Below are 12,184 nucleotides of genomic sequence, written 5' to 3' on the forward strand. Positions count from 1 at the left end.
CCCATCTCCACTTTTTTTTATAACCCAAAACAACTTTGAATACTTTACTACGCATGCTATATATTTTTTGAATGAGATTAATCCCAGTATTATTTTTTTTGGTGCAGTTTGATAGGTAGCCAACAATTCTTAAATGCTTAAAGTTGTTTGTCACTTACAGTTAAACTTTACTGCAAAACTGACACGTAAAATAGTTTACTATTAACCTGCTCACTACTTTAACAGTAATAAAATACAAATATACTAAAAAGATAAAGCGCATACCATCTCTGTATTGCATTGATCATCAAACGTAATTTTTATGAATAAATAAAATTTCTATAAATTGTGTTTTGTCATTTTAGCCAAAACGAACTTCATTTTGATTAAATTAGCCGGTGATTATCCTCTGGATTCAATATGAAAGATCTCTGGCAAATAAAATCATGCATCATGAAATTTTGTTTTCCATTTTGGCCAGAGCTCAAATAATTTTGCTAATGATTCTGCGTTCATAACGAAACAAATAAGTTGTCTATGTTTTTGGCCTAAGAAAATTTTGGGGGGTTCATTTTTGAAGCTAAAATACAAATGTAGCTTTACTAGCTTGCACTTCTTTAATCAGATGTCAACTCCAGGCACTCCAGTGACCTTACCTTGAAGGTCAAAATGTCACCACGGCATCACAGAAAAGGCAAAAAACAAAAAAGTTGAGCAGTCAGATAAAACTCACACATGGTTCTTTATTGCACACAATTTTTTTCCCTTTTGACTTTTTTTTTTTGGCGTGAGCAACAAAAAGTTTCATTACATGGTTTATTTACGTCCTCAAAATTCTCAGTCGAGGCCCTTTATTGTTAAAACAACACAAAACAAAGTAAATAAAAAAAAAAAAATCACACATTTTAGTGCACCACTTCTACGGATAAGGAACTTACAGTAAATATATATCATAATAGTCAATTCTACTTTTAAAGCATAACACGGTGAAGAAATAACGAGAAAAAAATCCAGTGGGGCTATTTTTTCTTTTCTTTCTTTTTTTTTTTTTACAATTTGGTAGCTTTTTTTTGTGTATTTTTGTCGAGTGTGACCAACCTGCCGTTGAACTCACTGAAGGAATGTTTGTTAGCCAGAAACAAGTCAAGATGGACAGATGGGAAACGTTAGTAGGGCAAAAAAGACACTCAACGCCTCGAGACTTTTCACAAAAAGACGGCGGCGGCGGGGGGTGGAGGGGGCGAGATGCCATTGGCTAATGATGATATAGCCCGGTCCAATCAGAAAGGCGCAAAGTTGAGAATCGATCATTTCCTAGTGCATCATCATATCAAGGCTTTTGATGAGATAAGAGGCGAGAAAAGTTGCACTTAAAGTATTTGGCGACAAAAAAAAAAAAACATCACGGAAAAGGCACTTTTGTAAGAATTTCAAAATAAGGCAGCAACATTTTGTGCTTTGGAGGACAACTTGACGCTGGGATCGAACGTGCGTTCACATTCAACTGGACGGAAACCTCGCTTAACGTTCAAGGTCATGGTTCAAGGTCACGGTTCTGCAAAAAGAAAAGATTTCCTCCAATAGTGGCATTTATTTATAGAAATGAGGGATGTAACGACGAGCTGATTAACCAACAACTAAACGATTGAATTCATCGAAAATGAATTTCAAATGCTCCAAATCTTCGGAATTTCAACCTCTCAGTAGGAAATGTCTGGATTTTATGTGGAATCAAAATAAGACATTTGCAAACGTCGACTTTGACTTTTGGAAAATAATGATCAACGTTTTTGAAGATATTTGGATGCTATGTTAACCTGGACCAAACAAGTTAACTGAATAAAAATACATTTTCAACGATGTCCTGTTGTTGAATACATTTGAAATATGAGTTGCAGCCCGAGTGGAAATGCAAAGGTGGCGCTGTTCTGCCTGCTTGCTCGAGAGACATTCAGGATTTCCTCAGGAAAACTTGCTGGTTAGAGGGGTGACGGATGAGGTGCAAGAAAAGCCAGGGTTATAAAGCACTGGGGGAAACGATGAGATGACTTGTTTTTTTTTTAACTAAGATAAAATCCATGCCATTAATCCCCCCCCCATTAGGATGCAATTCTTCTTCTGCTTCTGTAGAAATTAGCATTTGATTAACAAACCAAAACACAAACTAGCATTTTTTTTTTAAGCTGTAATGTAAAACATGGGTCTGTAGTGCCCTTGACAGAAATGTATTTTATTTTATCCCAAATTAAAAAAAATTGGGGTGTGAATTGCTTAGTAGCTGGCAATTCGTTTCGTATCACGAAATTCAGATTGCAGTCGGTTTCATGTTTGAACAGCACTGAAATCAAATATTAAGGCTTAATGTTCCATTAATAGAACATTCTTCCATGCTTAATGTGTGAATCCTAACCCTAAGAAAGACGTTTTGTTGAATATTCCCATAAAAAAAAAATGAAGTTTAAAAATCGCTTCGGCTGCATATCGAATCAATTCGAAAAGTATGCGCTGTAATATCGCGATATATTGCCAAATCCATTTTTTTCTAAAACCCCTAATATATATATACACACAGTGAAGCCACTATTTGAGGAAATGTGACACCTAAAAAAAAAAAAACAGTAGCAGGTTTTGTGCTTCCTTTCACTAATCCAGTCTTGACAGGAGTTCTTAATAATTCACTTAATTTCCTATGAAGAAGATGCTAACGCTGATGTTAGACACATTTAATCCCTGTTGTGCGCTTAAAGAGGACAAACTGAGCACTCTCTTTTTTTTTCTTTCTTTCTTTTTTTTTTTGCCGTAAGGATTTAACCCAAAAAGAAAAAATGAGGTAACAAAGTGTGTAGGCGTCCCTGGCAATGATAATAAGGATTAATAATGAAGTTAATCTCTTCCCGTGCGTGTCGTGACAATATGTCGAGTGGCGGAGGAGGAAGAATTAAAAAGCCAGGGATGACGCTGCAGTAGAATGACACGCTGGCAGTGCTTGAGACAAGAAAGAAACCAACAAAAACGTCCACTCAACAATAAATACAAGCTAGCTGGAATCCATATTGGGATTTTATAAAGGAAGAAGGGGGGGGGGGGGCGTTTTGATCCCAAAGTACTTCATATACTGGCCCACGCTGCTGTTTGAACCGACAGCCGTTTAGGTTTATACTGTATATTTGATTCTTCACAGTTGGAAAAAAAATTTGAGCTTCAGGAGTTATTTTTGGTCAAGCTCTGACCTTATGTGGAGCTGATTAGCGCTCTAGCTATCATGCCATGCTCCGCCCACAGGCCCAAAAAAACCCCTCAATTTCTACAATTTAGCATATCCATCAGTGGGGGCACATTTTCTAGAGCAAGTTTGTCCTTAAAGGACCCCTGGAAATGGCACAAATGGAATGCAATGGTCCCTTGAAATCTTCTGAGATTGACTTTTTTTTTTTTGACAGGGATGTAACGATAATGGCATTATCATGATATCGCAATATTAAATTTGCCACAATATTGTCGTCATGTCACCATATTAAAAGCAGCACAAAGGCGAGGTTGTATTCTATTTGTGTCGTTCTAGCACCCGCTGGTGGTTAGTTTATTAGTGCAGTTTAATTTTAATTAGGAATGTTTTGGCCATTGCAGCAGTTATCTCATATAAATCCGTCATACCAGTAAATTATTTTTTGTGCAATCCCGTGAGTTTTTACACAGTATTGTGAGGATTTATTATTATTATTATTATTTATTTTTTTGATCGCTACATCCCTAGAGCTAGACATGTCTACCAAACTGCACATTTTGTGTGCGTTTTTGCCGCCATTGGGTTCTTGAGTCTTTTCCGGACTTGTCTACTAAAATGACTGATCCGAAGGGAAACTGGATTTCCAAATAATCTCAGAAACACTACTGACCCCTGATCTGCTTTAAGCATTATAGAGGGAGGCTCCCGAAAGGTATTCGCTGTCCCGCTATCAAGAATGCGAACGATGCAAAGTGTTCAGCGGCGGACAGGAAACGGCTGCATTGCCGGCATAACAAAACTCCCTTTTAACACTTTCGCCACCGATGACGGGCTGTTGCGACGTGCGAAATGAATTATTCGTTTCAGGTTTGGGGCTACGCCGCGTTTGTGACATTTAGTAGCGAGCGAGGGAGCTAGTCAGCGTCCTGCCACCTCCCAAGGTTGCGCGAGACACAGAAGGACAAAAAAATAAATAAAAAATACACAAGAAGAGCGATCTGAAGTGGAGACACAGCGGCGGCGTTGTTGGCGAGGGCAAAAGGTATGAAGAGTGTCAGCAGATTTCACGTTTTGAGCACAGAGGTGAGAAATGCGTGAGCAGGAGCGAGGGACGCGTTTCAACTCGTGCACTTTCCAGTTAGGTGCTGGTGTCGTCTTTGTGAGTCAAACTTGTTCTCATGGCAATTTAGTAGGATCTTGTACGTCAAGGCTGGCATTTGAGGAATAATTGGTACATTTTGACATTTCAAATTGAAAAAAAAAAGAAAAAAAAGGGAGAATCCTCAGACAAAGGCTTCTTTTGCTGTTGTGTTAAATTTTTTGGGGGGTCACTTACCATTCAGTGAGGATTAACTGTCAATAATATTCAGTAGGGATGGGAATCTTTGAATGTCTCACGATTCAGTTTGAATCAGATTTTTTGGGACTGCGATTCAATTCAGAATCGATTTTCTATCAAGAGGGATTTTTGATTCAAAATGATTTGATTGACAATGATTTTTGCTTCAGTCTAGAGATGTGCAAGGAATCGTAATGATCTACTCCAGTCTGACTCGCTAATGCTAATTAGCGCGCTACTCGCGGCACTTTTATCACTCAAAAGAACGGCTCCATGCTGTTTTTTATTTATTTATTGGAATAACTGAATCGTGACTTTTTCCTTCTACTCTCTAATGTGGCTACAACTTAACAGTGTATTAGACCGCGTGGAACCACACTGCCCCTAAGTGGCCAAACCTGGTATAACATGAACAGCGCTCCAAATAAAATGCACACACAGACGGCAAGACGGTATAAAATAATTGAAATAAAATCGATTTTGGGACATTTAAGATCGATTCTGAATTGTACTAAATGAGAATCGCGATTCTAATGAGAATCAGTTTTTTTGGGCACACCCCTAATATTCAGTAAGGTTGTGTGTGTGTGTGTTATTTTAGGTCCAACTCTGAAACACTTTGTCTTGCTTTGTACAATTATTTGGAGGCCAAATTGTTTACGGAATTTCCTCATCTCGTTTACTTTTTCCTTGTGATTTGCACAAATTTTTTTTTTAAGCTGAATTCAAAAATTGCCCAACTGGCAAAAGATTACATCCCTATACTGTAGCACAGGGTTCGAAAATTGTAAGGTAACACGCTATCCATCATTTTGTACGATTTCCTACAAAAATTTCATGAGAACACGTCCGTGTGCGTGTGTGTGTGTGTTTGTGCCCACGAGTCACCAGTCATAATTAATTCTGTTAGTCCGTGAACCAGACAGAGTCAATACATTCATGAGACTGGTTAAAAACACAAGACAAAAATATCAGCGCGTTAGTAAAATTCTTACTAAGAATGTTTTATTAAAATAAATGCCAAGAGGTTAATAAGGAGAAAAAAAAATAACAGCATACACCATGTAAAACTAAATAGCAAGCATGTAAAAATACTTATGACAAGAGAAACTAATAAAAGTAGCTCATGAGTTAAACAAGCTGGGCATGAAAACAAAATATAACACTTTCCGATGTGTAAAAGTGAAGGGGGGAGGGGGGTGGGGCGGTGGAGGTGCGGAAGGGAGGAGAGTCGGGTGGGGTCATAAAAAAAGCACTCAGAAACATGATTGATATACATATAAAATGAGATTAGAAAAATACATTATAAACCTGTAACAATGGCTGTTAATTACATTATCATACATGTATAGTAGGCAGGCCAGAGAGAATACGGTTTTTTCTTTTGTTTTTTCCCCCCAACTTTTCACCACCTGATGGTTGTTACCCGGCCACACAATGTAGCGCGTAACATTGCGGAGGGACTTCTCGTAATACTGTCAAATGCCGTACAGCCATTTCCACTTGTATTGCATTTCAAATTGTCTAAATAACAAGAAAGAGTAAGAATAATAAGAGTAACACTGAAAACAAAATAATTTCATTGACCTTTTTCGGCTCGATGAGAAAGCCATGAACGGAATCGCGACACATCAGCTGCGCCGTACTATCGACGACAATTTTATTAATTGGTTTCAAAATTTTTTTTTAGACGACGCAACGGTGGTTATTTGTCGTCAAATCGCGGTTGGTTGAACCAACGCTGCTGAATTTGAACAAATCGTAAATGTCGTTTTCTCAGCTCATGATGCATCCGACCGCGTTGCTACTATCGGCAGCGCCGTTTCGTCCTACAGGAAGTACGGCATACGCACGCTTAAAAATAAAACAAAATCTCAAACATCTCAAAAAATCAAAGCCTGCTCACACGGCAGAGTAAAGGGCTGTCGAGTAAAAAGAAAAAAGAAATCTCAGGAAGACAACAAAAAAAAAACATGGCACATATTTAGCTGAGTCAGCTAGTTGGGGTTGCATAGAGTTAACGCGGGCCGCCAACGCCACGCTCCGCTCTGCGCCATCTTGGGTGGGTGCTGGCTTTTCGTTTTTACGGAACACTTCTGGCAAAAACTGACACCACTCTCGATAAGGCACTTTTTGTTTTTATTTGATTCCTTCCTGTTTTTTTTATTTTTTATATAAACTCTTCGTTCCAGTCAAGTCCAGGCCAACAGTACTCACCCACTTGTTTTTTTTTTGTTTTGTCTTTTTTTTTTTTTATTATCAGATTTTGTATCTGCAAAGTATCAAAAGCTAAAATTGGCAAAAATAGAATTCATTTTTTCCTCTACTCCAGCACCCTGTACTGTAAAATTAGCAATTTTTTTTGTTCGCTTCTGTGTATGTATTTATATATGCAATGGCGTTATGTACACTTTTATATATATTTATATTTATATATATATATATATATATATATAAGACGTATGTATAAAGCAATTTGAACAGGCAGGCATGGCTTTCACATCCTATTTTTTTTTGTTCTTGAGAGAGTTTAACAAAAGAGCTCAAAAGATACGAGAGATGTGACACATTGTGGATGCGCTTGCACGTTGGCGGGACACAAAATGGCCAACTAGTAATCCTTAAAAACAATTAAAATTGGCAAAAGGTGGGTGGGACCCTTCATTTCCATGATAATCCAAGGAGCTGTTTTAGTGTTTTTTTTCCCTCCTCTGGAATAAGAATAACAAAAATAAAAATAAAAACAATGAAAAGTAAAATAAAGTCAAAAATGCTAACTGACTGGCTTTGAAGGCAGGCACGACAAATTCACACCTTTCCAAACTTTTTCAAACGGCCCTCTGTGCGAGGCAGATGCATAACGACAGATAATTCATCTTAATAGTAGTAAAATCATCGGAAAAACCTTTGGCTAAATATGCACACGTAATACATGGTTTTTTTTTCTTCCTCTTTTTTTTTTTGTCTTTTTGATCACAGCTCAGCAAACTCATTGAGATCTAGTTTGTTCTAAATGCATCAGGCACTGTAACGTGGATGTCGTGTGGAGGGAAAAGCCTCCAAAACACCCGACTTTCATTGTAGTATTTCGAGAAATACAACTATTACAAATAAAAATAATAAAAGCACACACGCATACGTAAACCCTTCATCCCAAGTTAGGCCCATCCCCGGCCTTAGGTTTAGCAGCCTGCGTATTTTGTCGTCAATTTAGTCCAAAAAATAAAAAAATTAAAATAAAAGTGAGAACAGAAGAAACAAAAAACATACAAACTGTAACAAAACAAAAAACAACCCAAAACGTAACAAACCAAAAGCGCCGTGTTTGCAATCGTTACAGCCATGCGGTTTGAAAACAAATCAGGACAGAGAAGCTTTTTGTTGGGTTGGGGCTGGGCGAGGGCAAAAAGGGCAGCACACCCAGAATGTGTCATAATTACAAATCGTAATGACAATTTCAACAAAGTTAAGGTGAGTGTTGATGTTCTCTTTCCTTCTGTTTCTTTTTCTTTGGGGTGGCAACTGCCGACACCACCTCACCTTTTTTTTTTTTTTTTTTTTTGTCATTCTAAAATCAAATGGTTGGCGTCCACATGTGATAAAATAGTGGGGCTGAAGGGGGGACGGGGGACGGGTGGGTTTTCTGGTTGGCATCTTATTGCTATTTAACGTCAGTGCACATGTATGATTAACACCACAAACAATCCCACCCGCGGCATGTGACTGGTGAAGAAAAAGAAAGAGAAAGAATGGGAACGGAACTCAATGAACAGAAGAAAAATGAGTAGTACACAACTTCGTGTTGGTGTGAAGTTTTTTTTGTTTGTCGGCGTGTTAGGGTTGGCGCCTCCCTTCTCTTTCTTTCTCTCTCTTTAGTCACTGGGAGAGAGAGAGGCTAGCGAAAGGCAAATTACCAGTTAACTGATCAGCAGGCAGGCTGGGGGCGGCTCGTCATTGGGTGAAGAGTTCAGAGGTCAGAAGGTTCATGTTAGTTGCCGGTGGCGGCTATAGGTGGTTAGGAACAAAAACAAAAACAAACAGAAAAAACAAAGATAGAAGGGTATTAGTGTCAGCAGGAAGAGACTGGAATGACATCATTTTGAACAATAAAAATGAATGCAATCTCTCTGATGTGTGGACCCCGCCCCCCTCAGTGCTAGCGCCACCCCATAAGCGGCGGCGGCGGCGGTTGCTTGTACAGTTTTTAGCGCCCCATGTGCCCCGCAAAACCAAAACATAGAAGCAAAAGAGATGGACAGACAAACAGAAAATAAACAACTAGTTGTATGAGGCCATGTCCACACGCCAACGGCAAAAACTGCCGCGTGTCATTTCAAATGTGCGCCTTTAAAACGTTAATTTGGATTAATAACGGCACAATGAATGAAGCGGCAACGGATTGGCTGGCCAGCTGTTTGTTGGGATGAAAGGAAATGGCCGATGGAAGCGTGGAGGACATTTTATTGCACACCATGTGAAGCCGGTTGCAGCGAGCAGACGCCAGCTAACGTTAGCATCAAGCATCCCTAGTATGAAAGAGGCGAGCTTGTCTGAGTCAATCGATGAAAGCAGAACAGACTACAACAATAGTCTCAACACGGCATTCGGATTAATATTGCATTTGTGGAATTAACCGCTTCTACGATTCAGGGGGCGGCCATTTTGCCACTTGCGGTCGTTATAGTTGCTTAAATGACGCCCAATCGCGACTCAACTTGAACGTCACGTGACCGAACCCAGAAAAGAGGTGAGCCGTTATTGGTTGTTACCTGAGCAACTTATGATGTCATCTTCAGTTGACAACAAATAGCAAAATGACCCCCCCCCCCCCCCCCCCCCCCCCAAGATGGATAAAAGCGGGTGGATTTTGCTGCTTCATTCATATTCCACAAATGCAATATTAATCAGAAATCAGACTAATATTGCAAAGAAAACGTTTGCCTTGACTTCCACTTTAAGATGCTGGTTAGACAGCATGACCAATGCACAGGTGTGCCTTAGGCTAGCCACAATAAAGACCACTGTAAAATGTGCGATTTTACAGATTTGGGTGCGGTAGAGTGGGAGTGTTCTGAAAACCAGTCAGTGTGTGGGGGTGACGTCAAATAGTTGATCAGGTTGGCAATAGCGGCTTGCGGCTTCACTCCTCTTCAATGGCTGCGCATGACATAACATTGAATGACTGACAATAGAACTGGCTTATTGCAATTTCTTCAAACAAGTAACGTGAGCAAGCCTCACAAACCGCGACAACAAACGTTACGAATGCGACTGCGGCTCTATGAATTCCCAAATGAGCAGCGCTGCCTCCGGAGGTCGGCCGGGATCAAATAGAACATGTGCATTCTTACACCTACGAAATTATGATATATTGTATTTCAGGCTTGCTCATCATCATCAGTAATCAAATCTCAATACCTTACTACAGTTTGAAGGGTAAAAACATGCTCGAAGTGAAATGCTCTCAAACACAGAAGAAATATGTTGACGACTAAGAACAAGCCTATTTCTATTTGGCCTTGATATGACATATCTTATTTTTGTCTTTCCAAAATGTCCGCAAACATGTGAACATGGCCTCGGTGTCTTTTTGTGATTAGTGTAGTAAAAACTAATGTTACACGGCTAGTGTTCAAAGTGCAATAAAAGCCAATCGAACTTTTTCCGATTTGTTCTTTTCCTCTTTATTTAGCAGTATACTTTTATATAATATAAATATACACAAGAACCATAAATACATTTTGATATAAAAAATGCTCCAATATAAAATGACAGTACCTCGTGTACAGGTGAAATATTAACGTTATATATCTCGCAAGTACACTGGAGGGAATGCAAGCGTTCTAAAGCTATAGGGCGTCTTGAGTGACTTGAATTTGAGTAGAAAAATAAATCCGCACCCCACCCCCCTCCAAAATGGCTACGTTGCTCTCTGGGACGCAGTGAGGAATGACTTCCTTTGCTCCCTGTGAGGCCAGGAGACGCATTTTAGGCGCCAATCTCCCGTTGAGAGGAATGTCTTATATCATTGCTTGCAAAGTACGACCTGTACTGGCTTCACAGCTGCAAGAACCAAAAAAGCTGCTAAGATCACTTTCTGCCTGAGCTTTGAAATATACACAGTGTACATATCCTTTAGTGAAGGGCTCATTTGCATTGTAAAGGCATTTTCAAATAGGGCTGATAAATCGGCTGTTTACATGCTTGAGTGGGGGTTTCCGTTTTTGGTTAGCAAACACGTTTAGAAAAATAATTGGGGTGTACGAAAGGACCTCGTGAGTGTCGGACAAGGCGGCAGGCATCCTGAGAGGGCCAAAAAGAAGACATTTATAAGGGGTAAGGCGCTCAGTGAGTTAGTAGGAGAGGGGGCCTTTACATTTGCACAAGAATATTACAATATACAGTATTTAAATTTAAAAATGAGGCCGAAGAAGGATGGACAAAATTAACAAAAGAGCAAAACTTTTTGCAGGTTGCAAAGTACGAGTTGCAGGGTAAGTTGATCCTATTTTGTGAGGCGTTTTATTGAAGTGGATATTCTTGTCACTATTTGTCCAATTTAGCCCTCTTAAAAACGTGTTTTTTTGTGTGCAAATGAGCTCTTTGTAAGCTAAGGACTGAATGTAAACAAAATGTGCACACCACAACGCACCATTTAGCTGGTGTGTGGACAATATACGGGTGCGGAGTAGGGAGAAAACACAAACACATACAATAATACAGACAACACAGTAGAAACTCCCAACTAAGGCATCATCATCATCATCATCATCATCATCATCATGACTAAAATGCATCAATTGATATCAGAGTGTAGCTAAGAGACTAAACTGACCTCTGTCAGCGGTCACAATCCTTTGGTAAGGATGGACCCGCGTGTCATGCCGTCTCACTTTAGTAGCCATTGCACCTAGATTGTAACAGGTCCACAAGGTTAGAAACCATTCACGTTCAACATTCACATTATTCTTTTAACCGTTAGCATAATGCTGGGATATTACAACAATTCACTAGATAATAGCACATATGCACATCACATAGCTTGTATAGAAAATAATACAGTAGAACAGAAAATACACCTATTTTGGGATAGTATTCAAATATGCATAAGTTAAGTCATTCAATTCCACAGTGCTCAGAGTTTTCAGGGGGGTAGGGGATGGGGAATAAAACAGGGGTAGGTGAGGCTGCATGGCTGTCTGGGAAAAATAATGTGATTCTTCCCGTGGGGTCCGGAGAGGGGATTTGGAGAAATTTGTCTCCTTTTTTTCAGAGGTGGGGGAATCCAATACAGCTCTGATGGTAATTGAATATCGCTAGACGCCACCTGCCTCTTGCCACACGCACGCGCTCGCTCCAACGCCGCCTTTTTCTCGCAAGCCAATCAGCCCAACGGGGGCCGTTTCCTCGTGCGCTCACGTCTGTGTGGCCGTTTATGCTCAAATACAGTGGAACCTCTGTGTACTATTCGTAATTTCAATATTTTGGACACAAATGTATGTTTGTCGTTTGTATATTTACAGTTACTCATATTGTGTTCTGTTGCTATAAAAACATGGAACCTACAGAAAGAAAGATTAGTCTCTTCTTTCATCAGGAAAAAAAAGTATATTTCTATCTGTTTCCGTTTTGCAGCAATT

The 12,184-nt window shown here is 39.5% G+C and overlaps 1 protein-coding gene across 6 annotated transcripts in view; it reads right to left on the reverse strand.

Annotated features, from left to right (window-relative positions):
• Positions 1 to 689: 689 nt before the first annotated feature.
• Positions 690 to 12,184, reverse strand: part of qkia (QKI, KH domain containing, RNA binding a) — a 74,883-nt gene continuing 63,388 nt past the window's right edge. For 2 of the 6 annotated variants that reach the window (XM_086094196.1, XM_086094200.1), the window contains exons 7-8: positions 11,380 to 11,454; positions 690 to 8,549 (exon numbers count right to left, since the gene is read on the reverse strand). In XM_086094196.1, the coding sequence (XP_085950322.1) occupies positions 8,533 to 8,549; positions 11,380 to 11,454 (92 nt within the window). In that variant the 3' untranslated portion in view covers positions 690 to 8,532. Of the gene's footprint in view, positions 8,550 to 9,399; positions 9,702 to 9,723; positions 11,455 to 12,184 lie in introns of those variants that run through there. The other 4 variants (XM_086094197.1, XM_086094201.1, XM_086094195.1 and 1 more) reach the window with 3 other exon arrangements.

Source organism: Leptonotus elevatus, chromosome 14, assembly GCF_054856555.1.
Source record: "Leptonotus elevatus isolate MCC_2025b chromosome 14, RoL_Lele_1.0, whole genome shotgun sequence".
In the NCBI taxonomy this organism is placed as follows: Eukaryota; Metazoa; Chordata; class Actinopteri; order Syngnathiformes; family Syngnathidae; genus Leptonotus; species Leptonotus elevatus.